The sequence below is a fragment of the Haemaphysalis longicornis genome, unplaced genomic scaffold, assembly GCF_048455015.1.
Source record: "Haemaphysalis longicornis isolate Haplotype H1 unplaced genomic scaffold, Haemaphysalis longicornis Haplotype H1 scaffold_3, whole genome shotgun sequence".
Lineage (NCBI taxonomy): Eukaryota > Metazoa > Arthropoda > Arachnida > Ixodida > Ixodidae > Haemaphysalis > Haemaphysalis longicornis.
In genome coordinates this window covers 113,786,841-113,814,213 of record NW_027526335.1, presented here as the reverse complement: position 1 = coordinate 113,814,213, position 27,373 = coordinate 113,786,841, and the positions used below count along the sequence as shown (strand labels likewise).

General features: G+C 47.9%; 2 protein-coding genes across 4 annotated transcripts in view; one reads left to right on the top strand and one right to left on the bottom strand.

Annotated features, from left to right (window-relative positions):
* The window catches only part of LOC144175023 (fatty acyl-CoA reductase 1-like), a 42,330-nt gene extending 38,470 nt beyond the window's left edge, over window positions 1-3,860 (bottom strand). The window contains exons 1-3 of the mRNA XM_077704038.1: window positions 3,738-3,860; window positions 2,883-2,999; window positions 1,298-1,476 (exon numbers count right to left, since the gene is read on the bottom strand). Of these exons, the coding sequence (XP_077560164.1) occupies window positions 1,298-1,476; window positions 2,883-2,999; window positions 3,738-3,836 (395 nt within the window). The 5' untranslated portion in view covers window positions 3,837-3,860. The remainder of the gene's footprint in view (window positions 1-1,297; window positions 1,477-2,882; window positions 3,000-3,737) is intronic.
* Window positions 3,861-4,317: 457 nt separating this feature from the next.
* Liprin-alpha (PTPRF interacting protein alpha) overlaps window positions 4,318-27,373 on the top strand; it is a 47,555-nt gene continuing 24,499 nt past the window's right edge. For 2 of the 3 annotated variants that reach the window (XM_077704036.1, XM_077704035.1), the window contains exons 1-11: window positions 4,318-5,043; window positions 6,555-6,656; window positions 12,805-12,969; window positions 13,052-13,126; window positions 13,220-13,309; window positions 15,114-15,332; window positions 16,108-16,254; window positions 17,155-17,433; window positions 18,369-18,563; window positions 22,661-22,752; window positions 25,495-25,789. In XM_077704036.1, the coding sequence (XP_077560162.1) occupies window positions 4,795-5,043; window positions 6,555-6,656; window positions 12,805-12,969; window positions 13,052-13,126; window positions 13,220-13,309; window positions 15,114-15,332; window positions 16,108-16,254; window positions 17,155-17,433; window positions 18,369-18,563; window positions 22,661-22,752; window positions 25,495-25,789 (1,908 nt within the window). In that variant the 5' untranslated portion in view covers window positions 4,318-4,794. The remainder of the gene's footprint in view (window positions 5,044-6,554; window positions 6,657-12,804; window positions 12,970-13,051; window positions 13,127-13,219; window positions 13,310-15,113; window positions 15,333-16,107; window positions 16,255-17,154; window positions 17,434-18,368; window positions 18,564-22,660; window positions 22,753-25,494; window positions 25,790-27,373) is intronic. The other variant, XM_077704037.1, reaches the window with a different exon arrangement.

The following is a 27,373-nucleotide window of genomic DNA, read 5'->3' as shown; positions in this document are numbered from 1 at the left end:
TACCTGACGTAAATGCTGTAGTGCAAAATTAAATACTACGAGTAGTAGCAGGGCGAATTAACACTTGCTATAACGGCAACAAACTCGGGTTTTCTTAAACGTTGTTTTATCTTTGTTGGAAAATCCGCCCTCTTTATGTATACCTTTTGATAGTTTGAAGCAGCTTTAAACATTTTCAGCTTTTACATGTACATACCGAGCAAGACAGATATATATAGAGAGAGGGGGGGGGGGGAGGATAGAGAAAAAAATTAATAGAAAACGGCGATGTTAGCAGAGCCGTCGCGCTCGCTTGCTACGCCAGATGATAGAACAAAAAGAAAAAAAAAACAGAACAACCAATTGTAAAAATGAAAAGATGTCGGATTATGCGCACAAAATTCTCAGACACAAATAACTTTTTTCACAAAACTCTGTCCAGTTCTGTGCTCCGAAGAAACACCAAGGGAGCAAAATATGTTTGGCGCTGCTCATACAGACGCTCTTTCGCCATACGTCACTGTCAAAATCATCGTTGTCGTCGTCGTCATCATCAGTGAATAGTGCAGATTCAAGTGTGCGAGCAGTGCGAGAGGGAGCATGCTGCTGCATGTTTTGGTTATGCTTCTCCGCCAGACTATCTGTTATGCGGAGGTGCACCCTTTACAGGCAACTCGGTGACGATACGACTGGGTGTGAAGGCTAGATTGTCTCATACGTAGCCGCCCAGCCAGCCGTATACCACAAAGCCGACGAAGTAGCCAAATAATAATTTGCATTATTAACTCTCCTTTCGCATTTGTAATAGCCTAGGTGATTAAGCTTGTCTTTTTACGCCATTAAGCATAACCGGAATGTTTTAGAAAATGTTTTTCCCCACACAGAGCGCGATTTTTCGGGTCGGCGGCTGTCTTGCGGGTGTGCTTGGTGAGCGACGTCCTGCTGACGGGTAACTTCGGCAAAGGTGTACTGGCGTCATTTCCGTGACGGATATGACTTAAGTGAATCTTGTTGTATCCCGGCATAAAACGCTTTCGTGTTAAAATATAAAACCCGAAAACTAACAACCCTAATTACAACGTACTCTTTAGTACTAAAGGTTGCTTCCCCGCAAGAAGACTCTGTGTGCAGGGGTGCACCCTTTACGGGCCGTTTGCTTCGTGGTACTGGCGTCATTTCCGTGACGTATGTGACGTCAGCGAAATCCTGGTGTCCCCCGGAAAAAAACACTTTCGTGTTAAAAGGCAGCATAACTATATCAGCACTTGGGAACTTACGATTTGTTGGCTTATCGACGGCGAAGACGGACCCTACTCACTTGAGCGGCTCGTCGAACTTGACAATGGCTGCTGAGTGGAATACGAGCTCTACGTTGTCCAGAACCGCTCTCCGGTGGTCGTCACTCAGTCCTAGCCCGGGCAAGGTCAGGTCCCCCTCCACAGCGATCACTTTGCCCACCGCAAAGTTTGGGTTCGCCGAGCGCAGCGCCTGGAAGATCTGCTTCCCCGCCGAATTCGTGGACGAGCGGACATGCGGGTACCATAATGCAGGCAAGGTGAGTAAAGAAAGGTGGGATGACAGTTATAAACCTTAACGCGCCAGCTTTAGCGTGTGTTTACACACTATCGTCAATGTAAACATGCGCCGAGCGTCAATTGCGGGAACAATAAAAAAACTGGACGTTTTTTAAAAAATCTGTCTACTGAGTGCCATATGTGATATTCATTGTTCATAATACGCCCTGCCGGAGTTATTGGCAGCTCCTGTTGTGTGATTTGTCACGATGGTATTGAACGTATGGAGAACTAATTTCGACCAGATTTGGGGCGAAAAAGTTCAGCGTAGTTGACCTTTAAGATTATCCCAGAAACATTCTGCAATCACCTGCACAAACATTTTTTCGTGTAAAACCACCAAACAGGAACGCTGGCGTTTTTTTCTGTTAGCACCATGATGTTTTCCTTTTTCTTTCTTTTCTTTTTTTTTCCGCTGTTGCGGCTACCACACTATATGTTATTATTGCTTGTACTTATTTTCTTGCCGCTCTTGCTCGCTGTTATCATGTTCTTTTCCTCTTGTTTCACTGACTTGTTGCTGTATTATACATCTAGTTTTTGTATAACTTCTCTTGTTATTTTTTATTATCTGCTCTTTTTGCCCACCTTACCCAATGCCCTGCTGGGCCTGTAAGGTATTTTGAATAAATAAATGAATAAATAAATCCGCATCTTTCAAGATGTGTGGAAAGGCAACGCAGTCATTCTTCCGGTATTTATTCTTCATTTCCTCTCACGCAAAAAAGTTAAATTCCCTGCAGACACTCAACATAACCAGATAGTTTGCGGCCAAACCCTCATTGGTAATTTGGTATTCATTTTAGACCCCGTTTCTTAAACATTTTCCTCGTAAAAAGTCCAGAGCACGCTCATTAGGAGTAGGACACATTCTTTGGTATTCGGCTGTTTCTGTAACCAACTCTTTTAACACTTTCTTATTGATGCACGGAATTGCACATTGCTTTAGCTTGTTGACTGCCTTCTATCTTTTCTGCGTAGCGACTGCAATTTGAGACGAAGCCAGCTTCACACCCGTACTGTGGGGTAGCTTTTTGTATTGCCAATCCAACAAAATCTATATGGGTATACACATACCTCGAAAGAGAGCTTGTTACGCGATGCAAGAAAATATAATTTTCTTCTTGTCGTTCACTGAACAACCAGCTCAGATTGCCTAAACACATAGCAACAACAAAACTTCACGCTAGTGCATTGGTGAATTTTGGTATTTGTATAGGTCAGGGGAGATAGAGGGCGCTACGAATGTTCCTATCTACTGATCCACTGTCTTGCACTAAACAAATGAACCTTTTTTTTTCATTTAGAAAGATGAAAACCTCTACTCACTTCTGTGTCAAGCAGTTCATCTAACCGCTCTCGTGGGGATAACCCTCCTTTGGCGCGCATGAGGACGAATATTCGCCGGAGGCCGCCGCAGGACCGGAGCAGCTTTTCAAGCAACACCTGCGAAACATCTCATTTGAACGCCGTTCGGTTTTTAACCGCTTTAAACCAACCGCATCTGGGGCCCCTCAGACGCTGCACCAATCATTTATTCCTCAAAATTGTTTATTGCACCCGCCCCAAAAGTATGAACTTAGTATCCTATCCCCAGTATTGTGATGAATACAGCCAGTAATATTCAATTCCTACTTTGTCATAAAGCCACTTGTCATCCACAGTGTGAAACTGCCGGCTGCTTAGAGCGCATGCCGCGTCAAAAATTTCCCTATTCTGGCACGCAAGCGAGCTTCTCTGCAATACATACGTGCTTGTGGTGTAGGTAGCTTTAGCGGCACTTCTCTAACACCCGCGTTTCCTCAAATCGTCAACCACGTAGGTTACTTGGCCTGCCGTAAGCAGACCACCATTTTTGAATGAAAATAATTTGGTGAAGATGAAAAATTCGATGCCGAATGTAATAGCCACCTGAGCCGTGGGCACGAAAATATTCCGAAACGAATGAAAAGTACTGCAAATGCCGTCTCCTAAATGTTGCTTATGAAAGATATAATTTCCTTAATTCTGCCGTACAGAACAACGTAAGCTCGTTTCTTTTAGCCTGTTCATATAATGTTCGGATCAGGTGCATTGAAGGGAACGATTCCGCGCGCGTGGAAGGAGTAGTCGTTTTGCGTACGTTGGGGTAGCTATTCGATTCGTTTTGTTGCTGCCGTGATGAGAAAATAAACTTACGCTCACCTTGCCCATAAATCCAGTGACTCCGGTTATAAAAATGTCTTTTTCCTTGTAGAAATCGGATATGAAGGGCTTCTCCATTGAAGCCATCCTGAGCTCCATCCGCCTGATGGGGAAGAGGAGGCTGAAACTAGTTAAGCTGGGTCCAGATGGCGCTGCAATCAGTAGCCGCTTAGTCCTTTTAACTGTCCTCATGTAGAAAAGTGGCAGTGCTTACATTTTTTGCTCTTTTATTATTTTTTTGCATTTTTAATGCTGATCTTGTAAGGCGTGTACAATTTTTAGTGTTTAAGACTGATCAGTGCTGATCAGTGGCTTTAAGTATTGTATTGCCCCCTTGTGGCAATAAGAAAAAGCAGAGTCTAGATGACAGACTACAAAAAGAGATAGTAGAGCATGCGCTGTCAAAATTGTTTTGCCCGAATTACAGGTTGCGTATGCAGTATAAATCACCACTTTTTTCTGGAAAAAAGTCCTCAGAGTTTGTTAAACAAATATCAGTACCTAGTACTGCTAAGAAACCCGTCTGCTTTCTGTGCCAAAGCTGCAGAATTACTACGTTTTTAATGGAACGAGTACTGGGAGCAGGCATTGTGGGATATGTCTGCCTCGCCGTGCGGTGCGTGCCATGGGTGCTGTGCGAGTTGTCAAAAAAACTAAAAAAAAAAGAGCCTAGCAGCGCAATGTCAAACGAGCAGCAGAGATTGAGCGCGGCGAGCGGCAGGGTTACCACGGAGGCGGTGCGGACGGCTCCGGAGGTAGCCGAAGCAGCCACGGGCCCCCAAGATGCTCCCAGCGGGCTCAGTAACGAAGCCCAGCCGACGCTTCGTCCGGACCTCACCCCGGCGGCGGACAAAAGCTGCCTGTGATGTAGCCCGTCATACAAACAGGCCAGCGTCCGATTAGGCTTAGCGTCCAGGCGGCTCGGAACACGGAGCGTTCGTCCGGACGCGCGGCGAAGTCGCTCCTAGGCTCTGCCGAGAAGATTGCCGCGAGCCACCGCCTAGAGCTTGCGTAAAAGGGCCGCGGCGGCGCGTGGGCCCGGCAAAGCGGCCTCAAGATGTGGAACATGATGTGTGACGTGATGCCGACCATCTCGGAAGACAGCATCGCCCAGCGGAGCGGACAGTTCTCCGGCGATGAGGCCAACTTCGAGCAGCTCATGGTCAACATGCTGGACGAGCGGGATAAGCTCATGGAGACGCTCCGAGAGACGCAGGAGACGCTCACGAACACGCAGCAGAAGCTCTCGGACGTGGAAAAGGAGCGCGATTCGCTCCACCGGCAGCTGCAGGCCAACTTGCCGCAGGTATGACGGCGGTGCATTGTTTTTGCGCGTTTATGTTTCCCCGTGATCAGTGGGTCCCGTTCTCGGAAAATGCCTGCATGTTTCCGAGTGTGTGAGATCGCCCTGGGCGCGCCCCGTGCATTTTCGGCGGTGCAGCCGGCGCCTTGCGTAACGTGAACGGTGCGGCCGTGATAACACGCCCACGGTGTCTGGTATGAAGTATGCGTGCGTTGGCCGTGCGGCATTGTAGTGATCGCCGTCTCTGACCGGCGGAGAAGCATTCGACGGGACTTCGACCATCTGTGGGAGTGCAATGCGCCGAATAAGTGCAACGCTCCGCTGATAAATTTGTGCTGCGGTCCGCGTTCCTTAAACATGCATCGACATCTGTTTCGCCCTGACCTGTCTGCGCCGGTTACCGTTCGGTGCCGCGATAATACACAGGCTGAGGCTACAGCCTAATCCTACCTGAATGACTATACGCACGACATTGTTAGTTTCCGAAATACTAAGTGTTTTTATGCACGCTGTGTTGACAGCGACATAGAGGGGCCACTCCCCACCAGTTTCTAAATATAATGTGCTGAAGTATAGTAAAGTGAGCGATTGCTTTGAGAAAGTGAGTTCTGAAAGTGAAAAGCAATGCTTTATGTGCACTGTGCCGGAAGAGATCTAAATCGTACCACTCCACTCCAGCTAAAAATAATACTCCATAGAAATAGGGTCCGGTGCACCTCTTCTGGGTGTTTATTCTTAAAACAGGTTGTATATAAGGAGGTAGCAACATACTAATATCAGTACCATCTGCCTCCTGTGTATATGAAGGGACAACAGCTAGAAAATTGACGAATATTCATGCCGCACATGCACATTCCAAGCGTCATTTTGTAAAGAGTGGAATGCCCTGCCCAGCACTGTTGTTGGCGCCCCCACTGGAATGTTCTCCGCTGCACTCCGGCAGCACTTATGCCCAAGCGTAACATGATTCGAGCCGTTTTCATTGAGTGTGCCGCTGTCATCTGCTGTTAATCTGTGTATGCTGTTGTAATCATGCCAAACACTACTTTTCCTTTGTTATTATTGCGCTGTGTTAATTCATGTACAACACCCCCCTTAGGGTGAATATAATGACTCGAGTGATTGCCTTATTCTGTTAAAAAAAAAAATCCCGGAAGAATTGGGCTTTGAACCCAGAGCCTGTAGACTCAGGTTGGAGGCAGTACCATGACGCCATAAAACCGAACGTTTTGGTATCAATGCTGAAAAATATGTGTGGTCATGCGTATAAGCATTGCTAGCATGGCTACACAACATCATGCATATAGCGTTATTCTAATACATGTATGGTAATACTTATCACTGCAGTACACAGTGTCCAATTGCACACTAAATGTCTTGAAAGCACCCTTGGTAGCACTGTCCGTACGGGTATAGTATGTAAATACGGTTGGTGAAGTCACACCTTTTTTTTCTCGCCAAACACATGCTTCTTTCAGTGAAGTCGACTGAAGTGTTTGTGCTTAACATTGCAGGAATTTGCGACACTCACCAAAGAACTTAACCATGCCAGGGAGCAACTTTTGGAAAAGGATGAAGAAATACAGGAGTTGAAGGCAGAACGGAACAACACCAGGGTGAGAACCTTCTGTTGCTTGCTGAAACCGTTTGGAAACATGTGCGTGTGTGTTTGTGTATATATGGCTGCATACCAATTTGGCATTCCAATTTGATTTTGTGCACTCCAAATGCAAATCATGGCTTTGGGCTGTACAAAGGCATTGGCATCCTTTGGCAGCATGTAGAAACACATTGGGCTTTTGCGAAAGGAAAGCCAACAGGGAATACAAATTGTGTTTTGTATTGCCTTCACATCCAGTACAACTTGCGCGTGGCTGACACTACCGCGTTCGGAGCTGCCCCACTAAAATTGCAGGCTACATTTTGCATGAGGTTTTGTTTGAAACATCTTCTATACTTTCACCTTGGGGCACCAAAAACACGTTATTTCTGCTAGAGGCACTGTGGGGAAATGCAAGAGTGCGCGACAAGTGGTAGAGAATCCCCTGGTGAAACCGAAATCATTGTGAATCCCTCTAAGCGTGCAATTTAAATTTGACCAGTTCATTCTTTCTGCCCTAGTTGAGCAAAACATGGCACTTTTTGCATGGACTGAGGTTATCTGAAGTCGTCCAATTATTGGACCATCAAGGGACCTTACCGCAGTCGTGGGCACATTATCAGTAGAAAGTAAGTACCTAAAAAATTTTAAGGCCGTTTCACTTAATGGGAAAGCTGTAGGAAGTGCAGAGCAGTGATTCGCCATAATGGGCTGCAGCGCCGTTATCCGCTCACTGCTGCGACCCAATGCATTTCAAATTTCCCGCCTTGGCAGTGCTCGCGCGCCCCCTGCCTGGAACTGCGCCAGCGGGAGTTCTGTTCTTTTTGCACTTGCTTTAATTTCATATGCTGGAGCTGTTTTGCGTCATTTCAAACGCATAATTTTTTCTTGCGTGGCTGGAGCCTTTCAGCGTCATTTCGAACGCCTATTTTTTTCTTGCGCAGCTGGAGCCTTTCTGCGGCATTTTGAACGCACCATTTTTTTCTTGCGCGGCCGATTTTTTCACTTACCATATTTATTCGTTTATAAGGCGGTCACTAATATAAGGCAAGGGTGCAGTTTGGAGAGTAAGAAGAAACTGCCATAAAATATACTGAGCTTCGAATATAAGGCGGGGTATGACTTTGAGAATACAAATTTTGGAAAGAAACCTTGCCTTATATTCAAATAAATACAGTACTATCCTAAAAACCAACCCAACAAGCGTTCCTAAGTGAAAGCGAGGGCTGCCGGTTATATACACATATTCTGCCCGAAATGTACCTGCAGTTTTCTTTGCTCTACACGACGGGGAGATGTATGACAAGCGCCAGCAGTGCTTGGGGTTTGAATGGTTACGACTATTTAAACCGCATGGTTTTCGAAGCCTCAGCGTGACCTCCTGACGATGGTACATCAGGCTGTACCTAGGTCCGTTAGCTCGCTGCGCCGCCTGATTCTGGCAGTTGCATCGACCGTTAGCGAGCTAAGACAACAAGGCGAGCCCATGAAGTGCTTTGCACTTAAAAGCAGTACCGCCTCCCCAAGTATGCACAAGTAGCGCCGTTCAGCGACAAGCCAAGAAAAACATCGCACAGCCAGATGATTCAAGCATTTTGGGTGCACATTGCGCGGTATAGCCAGTGGCGGCGGCACCGGTCTTCATATTTTCGCTATTTTCTACTGTAATTCAAGAAAAGCTATGTGTAAGAGCGGTATATTTGTGTTCACGGCGAGCTAATCTATCAATCTACAGCAGCTTGTATTTTGACTTCAGCATCCCTTTAAAGGGACACTGAAGTGAAACATTGCGGGATTACTAATGCAAATTGTAGTCTGGAGTCTCTAGGCCATGTTTCGACCACTCTCGCTGCGTGTATGCGACATTATTCAGTAGAAAAATCAATTAAAAACTGCTGTCCTCCTCCCTGCATCCTCCTTGCCAATTTTTTATGACGTTTCGTATGACGTCAAAACAAGATGGCTTGACTGCGCTACTGCACAGCTCACCGACCCTCCGACAGAATCAGTCGGCACAGCGTTTAGTCTGCCGGCAGCCAGCGGGTCGTCGCAATTTGTTCGCTCCGTTGAAACTAAGCCACGGCACGTTTGTGCCAGGAAAAATGTGCCCTTATGGCGCATTCCATTGGGATAGCACGAGCACTAAAAAGTGCTCTCTTCTGAGCCGGCGTGTTTCAGTGGTCGAACAGGAGTGGGAGCACCGTCATCCAGTGGTATAGCGAGATCACTTTCGCTGCGCCAAGAGCTGCCCGGAGCAGTCCGATCTGCTCCCGCTTGAAAAGCAGAGTGAGCACAGTACAAAGGAAGTTACATGACCTTAAACGTCATATTCGTTTAAACCCGTCATATTCCCGCTCCCGCTTGAAAAGCAGAGTGAGCACAGTACAAAGGAAGTTACATGACCTTAAACGTCATATTCGTTTAAATGACCTTAAACCCCCTTTTCGTGTGTGTTTTTTTTTTTTTTTTTTTTGCTCCCGCGAGTTGTCGCGGCCCGGCAAGCACGGTGGTAGGAGGCAATGGCGGCAGACAAGCGTGTTTGGTGCTCGGGTTTCAACGGTTTTGACGAAGTTACGGTAGGTTCTGGCAGTCCCCGTTCACCTTGCATGTCGTTAGATGCACTAGGGACGGAGGCAGCAAAGCGTCGTCGCCTTGCCGAAGTGCTTGAAGAAATGGCATAATGACAGCAGCGAGAGCTGCTGGAGCTCAACGTCAGAGTCAAGTTCAAGCAGCAGCAGCAGAAGCGACAACGATGACGACGAAGTGCATGCAGCAGCGTTTCACCACTTGTTTTCGATGCCGGAACAAAGGCTGAGGCATATGTTAGAAAGACAGTGTCAAGCTACTCAGATGAGGAGGTGGGTCGTTCAGCTTCCAAATGTGGTGAGATCGCTGAAAGGCCTCCTCGCTCGTCGTTTTCCCCTCTCCCACCCGCTCTCCGGGTGTGTGCCGTATTCCATTGGCAGGTGGAGTGGCCCTGCTGCCAAGTGTTCTGCCCCCTCCTCCTCACTGCATGACGCGCCGCTGCTCCTGTTCTCTCAATGGAATTCGCCATTAGTTTGTTAGTTTGTAGACTGTAGCGAGCTCAAAGTCCAAGAAGCTCCGCACAAGCGCACATGCGACGCTTCACTGACTGGTACGCTAGTACAAAAATTCTAAGGCTAATTGAAGGCGTGAGAAGAGTCAGCGAAGTTAATATAGGTACCAAGGAATTAAAATCAACCAAAACTTTTATCGTGCAGTGTAAAACCAGGGTGCAGGGCGCACATTTTGCGCTGGGTGAACTAGCACAGTGGTCAGCAGCACGACCACACATCTGCGGATGCTTTTCCATCTAAGGAGTGCAATCACTAGACGTGTGATATTGTGGGAATTTGGGGGATGCTTACTGCACTAGCGCTATACTAGAAATACTTACCTAAGCTACTTGAAATGCTAAAACTAAATAAAAATGTAAACTGGCCATACATTATGTAATTAATATTTCCGCCCCGGGCATACCTGGCTTATGGCTGAGTGGTCTGGAGCACTAGGTATATTGTTTTGCAAATAGCAAGTTCGAATCCCCTATACTGCATGCTTTCTTTTTTTAAGTTGATTTATTTGTTTCTGGGCAGTGTTTTCTGTACTGAATTCACCATTTTTGCTTTGTAACGTTTATTCCTTCATGAGTGAGTTCGCAGAATGCATGCACACTGACACTGTCACGCTGGCGAGTTCTCGTTGGCGTGGTGTTGCCATAAGCACCGACTGCTTGTGGGCACAGTCCCGAATCAGCAGACCCTTGGCCTAATGCAAACACACCTCTCACGATACGGGCACGGACCAGGCAAGCTCCAAAGATGGGGGAAAAGCACATCAGATCTGAGCATCTGCTCTGACGCGGAGGGCGTTCATCCGCTGCGCACGCCTCGGCTAGTGATCGTTATGATTCCAAGCCGGGGTGGTAGGCTTATCTGACACGTTTTACAGCCGACATGGCAGAAGCGCAGTATGCTGATTACTGAGATATCAAGAATGCCCACCCAACGATAACGTCGGATACCAAGCATGCTGTTTCACAGAACCGAAACCGAAACTGGTTTGAACTGTAATCTTGGACGTTGTCCAATCATGTAGCACCTCGTATTGATGTCACTGCTGTTAGTTGGTGAGGCCGCCGCAAACCACAAGTTTTTCTTGTTTCAGGCTTTATAAAACAAATACTGCCTTATCGTCCGGATAAACAATGAAAAGCGTGTTTATTTGAGCCAGTTTGCACAGTGCAAGCAAAAACGGGAGCTGACAGATTCACTTCGGTGTCCCTTTAAGAGAAATGTGCAAAATTCCTTGGGGTTTGCTTATGTGTTTTGAAGGCAGAAGTATTGTGGCTTCCCCTAGTGTTGCTTACCAGACTTCTTTATTGCTACGTCACGTTTGCGTCTCTTTGTTCGTCTTTTGGCTCTCCTTGCTGCATTCTTTGCCTCCTGTGTTTTTGCCTTGTTGGCATATTTAAATACCATTCCAATTATGCAGCTTGCCGTAACGTGCCATGTAGCTTGTGGCACATGTGTACAGCCAGCCATGAAGTTCTTGTTTGAAGAAAAAACTTAGTTTGCTAATACATATCCTGCATAGCCGTAGGGAAATGGAAATATTTTCAGACTTGCACTCGACAACATGCGAAGGGGGAGCCATCTCATTCGGCAGAACTATACCAGATACAATGCACGATTTGGTGAGGCAGCAGGGAAGATGGAATGACCGGCTTACGCTGTCGGGCACAAATTTTTATCAGATCGGGGGAAACATTGACAAGGTACTTGGATAAGAGCCTTTATGGTGAAGCAGATGACCTCCACGCAGTGTGTACCGAGATAGCGGTTTCTCGTAATCTTTGACAGTGGGCCTATCTTGTGTGTTCCATGAAACATAGATCTTTCAGGCGGCGTAAACTGGACTTTTCTTATCGCACTTGCACCAGTTCCAGCCACATAGCTTTGTACTAGGAGGGGAAAAAGTGTGTCTTGTACGCCACTTGTGACGGCTTTTGTTTAACAGCGTCGAAACCGGTTGTAAGAAGATAGGCTGCGTGCCGATGTGTGATATGCCCATTCTGACTATGCCTGCTTTCTTTCTTCTTTTTTTTTTTTTTCAAGTCTCACAGTATTGGGAACGTCTCAACTGAAAATACTAAGGGGGGGCTCCTCTGTATTCCTGAAAGCATACAGTTGTTACTTTTTTTTTTTTGCTGTGTAATGTAAGGATACGAATGAAATTGTTCTTGTGCATTCACACATTTTTGATTTCGACTTTTTAATTTTGGTTTTGCCCTTGGCGCTTGGCAGCATTGTCATTTTGAATCTTCAGGCTGTCATTGTCGGGGCAGGCCATAAAGAAAACAAGGACATTTTTGGCAGAGTCCTTAAAAGGTGTCTCCAGTTCCAATTGGTGAAACAAGCATCATCCTGTGTTGCTTTGTTGTAGGGCAGCTGTTGTAAGGAAAAACATAGCAGTTACAACTAATTAAGTTTCTTTCATTATTTGCTAAACTAAAAAATTTTTGGTATTTAGGGGAGAAGCCTCAATTGATGGAATACACCGTTGAAAATAAGCAGATATTCCTGGAAACAAACAAACAAAAAAAATCTGCAGTGTCACACAGGGTCTGTTGCCCATAACATTGGCCAGTGTTTACAGGGGTAGCTCTCCAAGCTTCTGTTTTTGTTTCCAATGTAATGTGTGCTGATTGGCACCTTTTCTCATACTGGTGAGATCATTTAGGCAGGCACTGATGGAGGCGAAAAGCAAAAACGCCCGTGAGTACGAGATTTCAGCGCACGTTAAAGATCCGCAAGTGGTCAAAATTAATCCAGAGCCCTCCCCTACGGCGCGCCTCATCGCCTGCGTTGCGTCGGCGCTTTACACCCTACAATCAATCATTTAGGCAGGCACGTGTTATCTTGTCCTAGCAGTGAAAAGGGAGCCTTTTCTGCAGAACGGGTGTGATGCCTTTTGGCACTGGTCAGCCAGGTTTCTTTTTGTTCCCCCCCCCCCCCCCCCCCAAAAAAAAAGGAAACATGAAAGAGAACATAAGAATGCTCCCTGCCTCGTCATTTGTTGAGAGATTAGCCCAGAACAGTCACCTGCCACCTGACCCCTCCTGACCTCTGACCCCTGTGCAGCTGCTGCTGGAGCACCTGGAGTGCCTGGTGTCGCGGCACGAGCGGTCACTGCGCATGACGGTGGTGAAGCGGCAGGCGCAGTCTCCCGCGGGCGTCTCCTCCGAGGTGGAAGTGCTCAAGGCGCTCAAGTCCCTCTTTGAGCACCACAAGGCCCTCGATGAGAAGGTGACGAGCGCTTTGATCCTCGACCCCTTCATCGGCACTACTTTACGGTGCTCCTCACCGCAATCTCTTTCTTTTTTCCCAGGTCAGGGAAAGGTTGAGGGTGGCCCTGGAACGAGTGGGCACCCTGGAGGAAGAGCTCAGCAAAGCAAACGAGGAGGTGAGCTTCTGGCCGCAATTCGTGCGATGCACACGCAAATGCTATTTTACAACTGGATGGATGTTGAGATGCCGTTGTCTCTTTTCCTACCAGATCACACAGTACAAGACAAAAGGTGTGACGATATCGGACGACAAGAAAAGCGGGGAGGGGCCAGTGGAGAATTCCTTGCATGTTAACAGGGTAAGTGCTTCGGCTGTGTGTGTCTGCTGCTTCATCAAGCTTGTTTGGTTTTGTTTGTTTGTTTATTTTTCTGTCATGCTTGACTACCTATTATTAAAGGGACCCAGAAAAGCTTTGTGAAGGTGGCAATCAAATGCATTTAGGTGGTAGAACACTTAACGGGGGATTTTTGAGCCAAGTGTGAGCCCCATACATTGTATGGATAATTTGTAAGCAATTTTTGAAGATCGCCTTTCTCAGCCGATGAGCGCGCCGCCGCAGCGAGCCGACCGCGGCTGACGCAACGGCGATCGCGGCTGACGCAACGGCGAGGCGCCCCCCTGATTCGGCCGATCGTCGGTCGCCGGCAACGTCACTGCCATTGGCTTTTGGTTGCTCTTCCTCCTTCCTGCGCGATCCCGAGGCAAAGGCGGGTCTGCAGCGATTGACGTGTGCCTAGGTGCAGGAATGTAGCTAGCGGAGAACGGAAGCCGAGCGTCGCGATGTCACATGGCTATTCCCAGTGTTTCCAGCTGCTTTGAAAGAAGCAGAGAGGGAGGAGGAATCGATCGGCAAGGGGGGAGAGGTGCACTTAATTGCTTCTGGCGCAGCTAATACTGAATGTAGATCAATAATTCCAACGGCGTTGCATCGCTATATTGGTACTACGCGACAATAAAGGCCTTTTGTAACTTTTACAAAAGGCTTTTCTGGGTCCCTTTAAGGCACGACTTCTTAACACCTGATGAACCCTGTCTGTAATTATAATGGTAATATCACTGCTCCCAGTAGAACCGCAAAGCTCTTCCTTAGTGCTGCGGAATTATCCAGAGGGGCCAGGAATGCATCCACCCTCTTTGCAGAAAATGGTTGTGAAGCCAAACCTGCGCTGTGCTAAAAGTTGTCACAGTTGGGCCCCCTTATGTTATATGTGGGATGTTTTTGCTGATATAGAGCGGTCTAACCATTCCCGCAATTTTTTTATCCAAACTGTATGTTTTGTATATCAAACCGTACATCATATAAAAGTATTTTTGTGAACCTCTCTAAACATAGGTGGTTTCTGCTGTAGCAATAGCAGAAACAGTAGCATTTTTAAGTTAAGGAGAACTAAAAAGAAAAGTAGTTTCTTCTGCTGGAACATTATTGAAAGGAAGGCTCATTTTATGGTCTCTCTGTGTACGGTGAAACTTAGCCCTGTGGCCATTTTTTGCTTTTTCCAAGGAGGGATTTGTGAGCGTGAAGGACGACCCGTCACAGTGCCGCACTGGCCAAGGCATTGTGCTGCTGAGCCCGAGGACGCGGGTTCGATCCCGGCCGCAGTGGCTGCTTTTGTGATGGAAGTGAAAAGCGGAAACACCCGTGTGTCAAGATTCCAGTGCTCGTTACGAGATCCCCAAGTGGTCAAAATTAATCCGGAGCTCTGTACTGCAGCGTGCCTCATAGCCCTGATGTAGCTTTGGTGAGCTAAACCCGAAATTTAGAATTATTAGGGAGCAAAGATTGTGTTTGATGCAGTCTGGCACCTGGTGTCTTCGATTTGTCATTTTGAGCCACCCAGAAGTGCCTGAGCCACCCAGAAGTGCCCCCTCCCCTTCCTTTTTTTTCTCTCCAAAGAATTTTTACTGCGAGAACAGTACTAGGCTGTCCATGAAGTGTACAGCACTACTCAGGACTGGCAAATAATAGAGACCAACTAATGCAAAGCCCTGGGCACTTTCCGCCTCCTGGTGCCCCTGTGTTTGTCCTCCTTGTCCCTGCTTGAGACTCTTCCCCAGGAGGACGACACTGCCCACCCACCCACTCGTCCGCTTAATACACGCAGGTGTCCAACGGGTCGGCAGACGCGGCGGAGGAGGCCTGCAAGCTGGTGGAGCTGCAGGAGCTGGTGGAGAAGCAGGCGGCCGAGCTGGCCGTCGCCAGGAGCCGCCTCAACGAGCTGCTGCCACGCGTGCGCGAGCTGGAGGAGGCCCTGGCGCTGGCACAGAAGGAGGTGTCCCGCATGAAGGAGGACAATGCACGCCTGGCCAGGGACCTCAAGGAGGTGAACTGTGCCCTCTGCTGTTCATCTCCCTTCGTTCATCTCCCGCTCCCCTACTCTGTAGTTACAAAGCCTTAAGCGGCAGTTGTAAAAAATAAAAGTGATAGATGGAAAGTGTAATTCAAAGCACAAAACTGTGCAGGAGAGTTGACACGCCTGTGCATTTGGTCTAGTAATGTTGACCATGCAGTGTTGGAAATCCTGCGAGGAAGCTTTGCTTGGAGCAGGACCACTGAAGTAAAGGAGGAGGCCTTATTTTTTTTTATTCTAAGCAGGCCCTTTTTATTTTCTTTTTATGCACTCGCAGCGCCTAAAGTTGGGAGGAGTACTTATATTCAAAGCATGTGCACCTTAAAATGCCAACTTTTTGGGAATTGTGTCTTTGCTAATGGGTGTCACGGGGCTTAGAATCAAGGGGGAAACACGGCAACTGTGAAGAAAAGGAAGCCAGAGAAGCACCATTAACAGAATGGTTTGCTATGGGAAGAAATAGCTGGAGCAGGGTCAAATAGACATGCTGAGTGCACATTCTCTGGATCAAGAAGTATTGCGTAGCATGACAAACTGGGGAGCGGGCTGGTCGATGCTCAGCCCCGGGAAGAGTCTTGCCAGCCAGAAAGGAGCTGATTTGACCGTGAACCTGCTAAGGTTGGGGAGAAATGGACTTCTTTGGGCAGCATGGGACAGCTTGGTGCTGCAATTCCTGAGCAGCACCAAGGTGCAGTCACCTGTTGAGTGCAGAGCATGACCCTGCGGTGTTTCCCGCTCCTTGTTGCAGAACAACGCCCAGAAGGAAGACCAGGAGGAGCGGATCTCGACGCTGGAGAAGCGCTGCCTCAACGCCCAGCGCGAGTCGGTCTCGCTGCACGACCTCAACGAGAAGCTCGAGCAGGAGCTGGCCAACAAGGAGGCACAGCTCAAGCTGGTCAGTGGCGCCGTTCCCCCACGGCTTTCGTTTGGTGTGGAAAGCTGTGAAAACCTAGGAGAGCTGGGAAAACTTGCGTGCAGTATATTCGCTCTGTGGGCAGCTCCAATGTATTTTTGGCTTTTTTAGATGCAGTCATGCTCTGTTGGATGTGCTAGTTGGGTAGGTTAGACTTTTTTTTTGTGTGTGTGGGATCCCAGGTAGCATGCTGTGGTATAAATGGAAGCAAAGTATTACGGACCTTGCATTGAGATTAGGGAATAAACTTTGATTTGGCGAAACTGAGCCAATTGGAATACCTGTTCTCAGTTGGTAGAGAGAAGAAATTTTGAGACATACTTTTTAGTGCCTGTGGATGTAATTAACCAGTGCACAAAAATGCTTTGGTAATTTTCCAAGCCTTCTGCGGCACCAAGTGCACTGGTTCAGTTTCCGTCCTGTTTTATTTTTTATGTACTTCTCTGCCTTCCAGCCAAGAACACTTAATTGAATGAACCTTCATCGTAGTAGTGTACTGCCAGCCTGATGCTTCCAATAAATGTTCTCATGATAGCACAGTGTTAGGAGGAAATGTACACTGCACACACAAGCTGAGTTTGATAACCCTTTGTGTCGATGTGTGTCTATACATAAATCCAGTGCTACTTCGTAACGTAGTTGATCAAAACTCAGCCTTGTTGTTTAAGGCTGGGCAGCACACAGCAGTCGGGCAAGGGGTGATGTAAGCAATGTATGAGCAGAGTCCCTTGCAGGAGAAGGCTACTACCCCCATGTGGTGTGCACTTCACAACTCTGGTGCCTTTCAGAGAGCACATTGGACAGTGCGGCACCTGCTGTGATCTTCACTTCACGCTTGTTGGGTCGCACTGCATCCCATCTTCCTTCCCCCTCATTGTGTAGAGTGAAGAAAAGATCAGGGCCCTACAAGAACGGCTCGAGCTGGCTGAACAGAAGCTGGCGCAGTTTGCCAAGAAAGAGACGGACGTGGACATCTCCTCCATCATTGCTCATGTAAGCTCGTCGCACTTTTACTCGCTCGCGACAGTGGTCACCGTCAACTCCACCTGGAGCTGGTTCAAAGAGCTACGAATTTTGTGGCAGGAAAAACACGGCTCCATGGAGGACACCGTCTGTCGACTAGAGCAGCAGCTAGAAGAGAAGGCTGGGGAACTGATGCGGGTGAGCGTTTTTCTTGGCTGCTGCCTTACAACTTCCGGTAAATGTAGTGCTGATTACTGTGTTGTATTTATCTGTTTGCTTGTATTCAGATTTCAGTGTAATTAATTTGCACCCCTTACTATGGGGGCATATCACTCATGTCCTACTGAAATCAAGTGCCCACATTAGCACAGTTCCAGTTTCAGCGTAACCGAGTAGCCATCGGCGTCATGTTTGCCAGTGCAGCGAGCGTGCGCTGTGCAATCTCTGTGCTACTTGCAGTGCTGAGGCCAGGAAAGCATTACTCCAGTGCTTTTGAAGGTAAGTTGCGCTTGTTGTGAACACAGAGACGGACACGGGGAAAAAACGTATACTTCCACGAGAAGACGGCGCACTAACGCCGTCTTTTTTCACGAGTGCGCCGTCTTCTCGTGAAAGTATACTTTTTTTCCCGTGTCCGTCTCTGTGTTCACAACAAGCGCAACTTACCTTCAAAAGCATGTTACACCAACTAGCCCGACATCAAGCTTTTCTGAACTCCAGTGCTTTAGAAAGGAAGGCTACATTGGCCGCCAAGAGCATCAGCAACTGTGTCGCCAGGCAGAAGTTTGGAGTAAATGAAGGAAGCATTCACAGTTAGCAAAGACAGAAGGGCTGCTCATGTACACGGAGATGCCCGTGTTGTTTCAGTGCCATATAGTCGAACCTTGATGTAACGAAGTCGGTAAAACTCGTAATTTAGTTCGCTACATTGAAATTTGCAGTGAAATTTGCAGTGAAGCGGTTCCTGCAAGCGAAAACGTGGCGCGCGTACGTGGTTGGCGACTGTTTCTGCTTTTGTGGAAGCTTAATCGTCTACGCGGGCATCAGCGTGAACTGCATGGGGCGTTTTCTGCACGCAAAAATGCACCTGCATGCCGCTAACGGCGTGCCGCTAAACGTGATTGCGGGTGCAGGCTCGTCAGCGGGAGAAGATGAATGACGAGCACAACCAGAAACTGTCGGCCACGGTGGACAAGCTGCTGGCTGAGAGCAACGACCGGCTGCAGCTGCACCTCAAGGAGCGCATGCATGCCCTCGACGAGAAGAACGTGCTCGCCCAGGAGCTCGAGCGCACCCGCAAGGTGCTCGACGAGACCCGTGGCGAGAAGGTGCGTGCCTGTCTCACTCCTCTGCAGCTGGGGCGACGGGTTGTCCGGGTCCTAAAAACAGTTGGGCTGTGGTCCTGTCGCAGTGAGCACAACTGCATCCTCCTTACTTGCGCCCTTTTGTCTGGAATAGCTGCAATTGGAGCGCTGTGCTTCAGCCAGGGAGAGGAGTGTTGGTAAGGTGGCGCAGTGACGTATCACCTTATGCTCTCGGCCCTTCTAGGTTCTTTGACCCTTCACCTAATAGGTGTTCAAGGATGTGTGCAGCTACTTGTGCACGACTGCCTTACGGTATTGTAGTGGCTGCACTTCTTGCTTGGGACATTCGGAAGCCAAAGGGGGTGGCTGGTGCTTTGTAGCTTTGACTACGCCCATATAGCAAATGTCAGTCGTGCCAAGTTGAAGCAACAAACCTTTGGTTCAGCTGATGCTGTCAATGTGTGGGAGGGGATGCAATGACTTTCTTTACCCTGTGTGGAAAACTAATTGCCTGCCACACTTTTTGCCTTTTGTTTTAAGTGAGATGATTTCATGTGGGGGACACATGAACCCGATTGTAGATAATTTTCCAGATCTGCAGTGTGTAAATTTTTTCCCAATGGACCCTATTGTTTTCGATCCTACTGGAATTGCTGGCGTTATCAGCAACCTGAAACTGTCTTCTTCATGTGGCCCTGACGGTATTAATTCCAAATTTCTGAAGAATACTAAGGAGTATATGTCTATTATATTATATTGCCTTTACACTAAATGTTTTGATGACGGTTACTTGCCTAAAGATTGGAAAACAGGCCGGTTGGTACCCCTTCACAAATCAGGTGACGCACATAACCCCTCTAATTACCGACCAATCTCACTTACTTCGGTTCCTTGCAAAATTCTTGAGCATATAATTTTTTCCAACCTTGTTAAGCATTTAGAATCAAATAAGTTCTTTCATTCCTCGCAGCACGGTTTCCGGAAATTATTTTCCTGTGAAACACAACTAGTCACGTTTACTAATGATCTGCATGTAAATCTTGATTCAGGTTTTGTGACTGACTGTATATTCTTGGATTTTGCAAAAGCATTCGATAAAGTAAATCACCAGCTGCTATTACCGTATAATGCGGAATATAGGTCGAGGCGGAATATAGGTCGACCCCCTTACCTTGTAGCCGAAAAATGCAAAAAAAAATAATTGGGTACCAACCATTGTTTTATTGAGACTATAACTTGTTTCGTCTCAGATTACTCATTTAAAACTGTCTGAAGTATCGTCGGACGACTGCTTCTGGCTCGCCGTCGCCCACACAGCAGGTCGTCCTCGGTGCATTCCAGGGAATTGCTTATGCAGCACTTCTTAAACACTCGCAAGACCATGTCATCGTGAAGCGAGCGCAAAGCATGGGACACTCGTGTGCTGACCGGAGCGACCGCCAGTCTGTGCAGGCAGTCAGCAAACATCTTGGGCTATCCATTCGTAGAGACATCGCATGACGCTAGCGGACAAAATTTGCCCCTTTGTACAGCAGCACAGGTGCACAGAGCAGCGCCCATGAAGCGAGGTCTTCCGAGTGTTGCATACCGAGAGCTGCCCCTTCAGCTAACGCCGCTAGCAACACTTCTTTTGGTGATACCGAACTGGCGCAAGGCGGACACGTCATTGGCCTTGGAAAACCCCCACCTTTTCTTTTAAATGCTGCTGTGAACTGGCACCAAGTGCCTAAACTCATTTTGAGCAAGAAGAAAATAGCACGCACACATTCGCCGACAGCGAGAGAAGCAACAAAACAAAGATGGCGTCGCGTCCGATTGATGGTAGTGGCGATGGTGCCTTTGGAGTTTGGATGGGCTCGATGGGCTGCCCGGTCGCCAGATGGCAACTGCCAAATGACTGCAATATAGGTCGAGGGGTGACTTTTAGGCAAATTTTTCTGTAAAAAATCTCGACCTATATTCCGCATTATACGGTACATAAATTGGGCCATTTGAAAATCGATCCACAAGTGCTACAGTTTATTCGAATCTTTCTTGCTAACCGCACGCAGTTTGTATCCGTTAATGAAACTGACTCTCCCGAGGTGGCGGTACATTCAGGAGTACCTCAGGGTTCTGTGCTGGGGCCTTTACTGTTTCTGATATACATTAACGACCTGCCTTCTAAAATTTCTTCCCCAGTTTGCCTTTTTGCTGGTGACTGTGTGCTTTACCATAAAATTACTAACGATACTGATATTGCGTGTCTACAATCCGACCTTAACAACATTATTTCCTGGTGCAACCTCTGGCACATGGATCTTAACGTTTCTAAATGTAAATCGATGAGAATTTCGCGTAATAAACTACCTAGCCCTGATTATTTTCTTAAAGATACCTTGCTAGAGACAGTTGAATCCTAATTGCACATAACCAATAACCTATCAGTTGCACATAACCAATAACCTATCCTGGGCGCGCCACATTGAATATGTAACATCTAATGCAAACCGCATGCTAGGCTACTTGAAAAGAAATTTCTCGCTGTCACCGTCTTCCTTAAAAAAGCAGCTATATATAACCTACGTACGCCCTAGGCTTGAATATGCTTCCTCAGTTTGGGACCCTGGCTATGTAACACTATCTAACAAAATTGAAGCTGTGCAAAACCGCTCCGCAAGGTTTATACTTTCTAACTATCACCGCACTTCCAGTGTAACTAACATGAAATCCAGCCTTGACCTTGCTACTCTTGCCACTCGCCGGAAACTGGCTCGCCTTTGTGTGCTGCATAAAGCATATCACCATAACCCGGTACTTAAATCACGTTGGCTAAAACCTCCCTTTTTTCTTTCTGAACGCCTCGACCATCATTACAAGGTTCATATTCCGCGCCAAAACACCGTAACATACTCGTATTCTTTTTTACCTCAAACATGTCATGATTGGAACAACCTGCCTGCGTCACTAGTCACCATTACTAACCATGAACGCTTTCGGGAGGCACTCGAAAATTTTATGCGTTGATTTGCTCAACGCATTTTTTCCCTAGTTGTTTGCTGTTGTTCGTTTACCGTTCATTTGTGTCTCGCAGTAATTTTATGCCATTTTTTAATTTTTTTGCACCGGCACTTCCTTTGTGCATTAAATTGTCATTACGGTATTTTTTGTCGCGGTGCTTCCTTGTTTGATTCTTTCTAGATATTGTGTACATTTTGTATGCATTGTCGTTTACACGCTGTTTTTGAGAGTTATATGCATGTACTGAATGTGATTTGTTTTTCATGTTTCACTTGTACTTTACTTGTCTCCTAAACCCACTCCCCTCTATAATGCTGTATGCCCTGAGGGTACAATAAATAAATAAATAAATAAGGCAATTGTTGTGGGGTCGAGGCTACTGTTATCATTATGCTCCTGTACTGCAATATTCCCGAAACATAAGAATGCGCAATGTAAGCCAGCATTTAGGCAAGACCTCGTCAGCAGTTGCAGTGCTGCAAAGTCTTAATTGATGTCTCGCATAACAGGTGTTATGTCTCATAGTAGGCAAAAGGTTGCTACATGTTTGGTCACAGTATGCTAGAACATTGTAAAAACTAATTACACATTTGATCTCACTAGGCCAAAACACAGTCATTGTGACGTAAACTGGATAGATTAAAAATTGAAAAAAGAAAAAATGCCACTGGTGTTTTACCTGAACACCTCGGCTTTTTGCTAACTCGGTCGATGTGGTTGGCCTGTCCTTGTACCTTGCTCATTACTGCCATCTTTTGGATAAAGTTATTTTTTCTAGGACAGATAAAATGACGTGAATGACACTAACATGTAAGTTTGGCCTGGTGGGACTATCATGATGGCAGCGGCAAAATGGAAAGCCACTTTTAAGTGCGCTGAGTACTAGTTGACATTCTCTCTCCCCCCGCCCCCCCCAGTTCAGCAAATTGCATATGCCACATTTGGCCCTGATCACTTGTACCCACAATTTATGAACACGCATTGTGTTTACACCTGAAATCCTTCTACATTACATGTGTTGTTGCTTTCTGTTTTATTTTGTTTTCAGCACACGCATCTGGTAGGGTTGCTGCAGTTCAGCTAAAAGCCTCGTGTGCAACTTATTCTTTTTTGTTCAACAGGAGAAGATCTTTGAAGAGCTGTCCAAAGTGAGGGCAGAAATGGAGATGATCCGGCGTGATGTCCAGAACTACAGGACAGAGAGCCTTTCAAGGTAAGTCACTTTGGCCACTGCTCCCATGAGGCTTTTCTTAGTACCACCTTTTCGGTCGCATAAGCAGCACCATTTTACAGGTTGCATTACCGTATAACAGCTCTTTCGTAAATAATTTGATGCACAAGTTACCCTACTGGTGTTGCAATTTCAGAAAGAAGTTGCGATTTCTACACTGGGAGGTTTGGTAGGAGGAGGGTGGGTAGGTGTCTGTTTTTAGTTGTAGCGTGTTTCCTGGTCCGGATCTGAGATTTTTGGTTATCACCTATTGTGTTAAGCTATTTCAATTTTTTTATGTGCGAAGCATTTGTGGACAAACCTTTTGCAAGCATTCATAAGTGCAGGCCAATGGGGCCATTGGTATACCTCTCGCATTCTTCTACCGTGATTGCCATAGTCTGCACACCACTCAACACTGTTTGTGTGAAAGTATTGCGTGGAAGTTCAAGATCGTTTGGGGAGTTGTTTTGCTGATGCTGAAATCTACAGCCACCTCAGAATGTGATCACTCCTAAAGGCCCAACCACATGGATGCGTAATATCAATGTACTCGCACATCGACGCAGTTCGCGTACACGTGTAAAATGAATGTACAGTCCCATCCCGCTACAACGAAATTGTTAGGGCGTGCAAAAAATTTTAAGTGGAAATTCTTTGAGGCGAAATCTGCCCCAAGGCACCACGGAAGGGCAAGAAAAGTAGCCCCGTATAGGTTGTATTTACTGGCGAGGCACGCATGCAGGCCACCATGTGAGTGCGCAGTCACTGGTTATGTAGGATGGCAGTACTTGTCCATGCTAAGCATCTGACGTGTGTTGGACATTCCAAACTCTACCCCACCAAATGCAAAGTAATGCCCCAATTCCAATGTGAGTGCGATTAATAACACCTCTGTAGACACCACCATTGAGAATTGGGTTGAAACGGAGCAGACGAAGCACGCCAGTGTTTTTTTTTTTTTCTGCGGTGTGCGGGCACAGTGACACAAGCTGTGCCATGTCCATGACACTTTGGCCATGTGTCTGTGGCCGTTTTCAGTGTTGCCAAGCAACGAGATTGACAGCTGAACATTTCAGTGCATACCACATATATTATCCGCATCATTGATCGCACAATGCAATGTTTAGAAAAAGGGGTGACTTGCAATTACCTTGTGTTTATTCAAATAACAAACGCAGCAGGGCCTATCTGTTTTTTATTTATTTTTTTTAACCCGCACATAAAGGTTGCGCTACAAGGGGGTCTACGAAATGCAGTTGTAAAAGAAATTGCTGTACAGCAAGGCATATCTACCACGTTGATAACTTGCAGATAGCTGCTAGGCCAGTCAGCAGACCAGGTAGGGAAAATGCTGCCCGGTGTATTCCTTATGTGTTTCTTCCCAGATTAAAAATGGGTTGTCATATAAACAGAGTACCGTATTTACACGATTGTAAGTCGACTCGAATGTAGGTCGACCCCCACAAAATTGCATCTCTCAAAAAAAAAAAAAAATGCAAGCACCGCCTAGAAAATCGTATCACAAAGAGAAGCTCTACCGTCAACCCACACGGCGTTTCTACCCTACCATCAATGATCGATGCTCCCACAAGAGCCGTGCGCTCGCGGTATGCGTGGTAGATGTTAAAAAAGAAAAGCTTTTGTAAAAGCACCCGGAAGAGCACACCCGGGAAGAGCACACCCGCGGTGAGATGTCAACCATCGAAGCAAGCGGCAGCGGCCACAGCCACGCGATAACAAAACAAACAACATGGCGACTGATGGAAGCGGCCGCGCGCGATTTACTAACCTCCCACCATCGCGTCGGCATTGCGCGGGCAACTTTCTCACGCCAGCGTCGACGCTTCCGCGCGCGCGGCAGCTTCTGCTGCTTTGAAGTTCTACCGTTCTACCTCGGTATGACGCGTGACAAGCGCGGCAGTGGGAGCAGCCTGACGACTTGCCTTAGCCGGCTGGCGCCGCCGATGTTTAGGCTTACCACGGTGGCGGATATTTGATTGGCGCTGTCCCTAACGCCGTTTTGGACCACATTATCAGCTCCTTTCATGCACAAACGTCTTCGTTTGTGCCTTCAGTGATATCTTAAAGAGCGGTTAAAAGCGGTCGCTGGAGCTACGCGCACCTCTTCGCGGCTGGTGGCGCCGCCATGTTGCCGCCGCCGATCGCGTAGCGCGCAGCATGCGGGTGAAATTCGCGGCAGCGTCAGCGCGACACATTTCCGCGAGCAGAAAACGCCCCATGCGGTTCACACTGTAGACCATAACCACGGGAACGAGGGTGCAAAGCTGTCCCCACCTCGTAGCACCCCCGATTTCTCGTTTCTCTTGCCGCTACTAGCGGTAGACGGTTCGACTTCGATTCTAAGTCGACCCCCCAACATTGGATTGTCAAATTTGAAAAAAAGGGTCGACCTACAATCGTGTAAATACGGTACTGTCTGTATCAGTCTTCCATTGAATGCAGTGGTAAAGGGAGGTTTCACTTGAAGCAGCCCAGTGGTGTTAGGCGTAGGTCATACGGTGGCCATCGCAGGGACGGATAGGGTTGCTTGCCCTTGCTGGCGGAGTGTGTGGCAGCATGCACTTCTGTATGTGCTTACGTCGATGTGCAAGTACGTCGTTATTGCGCATACATGCGGTTTGGCCTTAATTGTTCACGGAAGTGTGCTAAGCCTGAGCAAAGTGTGTGCGGATGGGTGGCAAATGAAGCCCAAAACGTTCCTCTATTCACTCGCGAGTGCAGGGTAACATCTGCGAGGAGCCTGGCGCACCACTCGCCACTGTCGCCGCAACGTGGGGTGGGCAACACGGTGCTGTCGCCCCCTTCCCTGGTGGGCCTGTCGCCGCCGGTGACGTCAGAGTCCAGCCCCGTGGTGGTGTCGTCTGTGGATGTGTTCCGGTCCACCCTGTCCGTGGGCGGGGGCGGCAGCGGGGCCAGCGGCCTGGACCTGAGCCCCGGCCCGCCCACCACACCGGGCACCCAGCATCGCACCCTGCCGAGGGTCCGACGGCGCTCCCTCGACGATGACCCCGACAAGGTAAGGCTCCGTCACCGGGATGCAGTGGGGGGTGGGTGTTAGTAGTGACAGCTGTTGTTAATGGACTTGAAGTGCTGTCTTGAAGAAGCCATGAAGACGTCATCCAACTGTACTGTATTCGAAAGATTAGGACCTCGTAACTGAGTAGAAGTTCGCTCGACGGGAAATGTTGCTGCCATCACTGAGGAATGAGTGTTAGTGGGGTCGATTTCAAATTACCTGCTTCCTGCACCGTTGTATGATGTGGCACAAGCCCTATTACGTACTTGGGAGAGCAAGCAAACACAAGCAGTTAGTACACTGACTATGCACTGTTGGGAACAATCCGGAAGTTTGTGCAGTCAAACCCTGCGGTAATGAAATTTCATGAATACGAAATTTTTGAGGCAATGAAATATTTTCGAATCCCCAGCAAACTTCTGTAGACGCCCATGTATTTCATAATTCACGGCAACGAAATGTTTTCGAAAAGTGATCTCGCATTAATAAAATTCGCTGCAAGTCTGGTCAGCATTTTACCTACCAATTTGAGGCTAACAGTGCCCAAGAAGTGCTCAGATGCATCTTTTTCGAACTCAAATTGCATAAACTTTTTTCAAAGCACACTTGCATGGATGCTGCCACGTTTGTTTAGAAAAAGACCGTGCAGCAGGCGGCCGTGGAGGCAGCCTTTCAGTGACACCACCAGGGGGCGACACATGGTGGCTCCTGGCGTGGCCGCGCGGCTTTGGCTTGGGCTACGCTAGCTTGCTACCACTGAACAGCACGCGTGGTATGTGTGTGGCGATCGGTGTGTTTCCTCTCAGTAAGATGCCTCCACCAGCCCAAAAGTGCAAGTTTTTATCGCTACAAGACAAGGAACAAGCCAGGGGCCCAAGTGGAGAAAGGAAGGATAGCATTGACGAGTTTAGAACCGCCAAAAGCTCGCGCTACCGTTTTGAAAAGCGAGCACGCCAGTCTTTGATGGCGCACGTGCGCAAAACAAAACACTGGCGGCTGTGGCCTTTCTGGACGTCAACAAAGCCGTGCTCACTTAGTCCTGTGAACAGCATTTGTGGAATATCGTGGGGCTCTTCGGGGCGACCTAGCCAGTACTCCGGCGTAGGCCACCGCGCTAGCACCCGGCGTGTCAACCACACGGGCTTCCAAGCCTACGGCAGCCCTGCGAGGTTCACCGATACGAGAACAGAGTAGACAGTAGTGCCGAAGCACAGCCGTTTATTTGGGAACTCCCGAAGCATGCGAGCACAAGGCTCGACAGCGTTCAGGAATCACGCTGTCCGGGTCGTGATCGCGAACGGGAGGCAGGCACTCACGGTGCGTCACAAGCAACTGTTCCCACCTGAGATACATGGTATCCGCCACCGCCACGCTGCTCTGCCGATGCTGCCCCGACCGGACCTGAGACTCTCCGCGTCTTCTGCGCGCACGCATTCGTGCCGCCCGCACACCTATGCCCAGCACGGACCGGTGGTGCCATCTCTCGGTGGGGGACGAACCAGTGGAATGCCGAACCGGTTTCAGCGCAACGTGTCTCTCCCGAAGCACGCGCCGGCTCGGGATCGCGGGCCACGGTTCTCCACG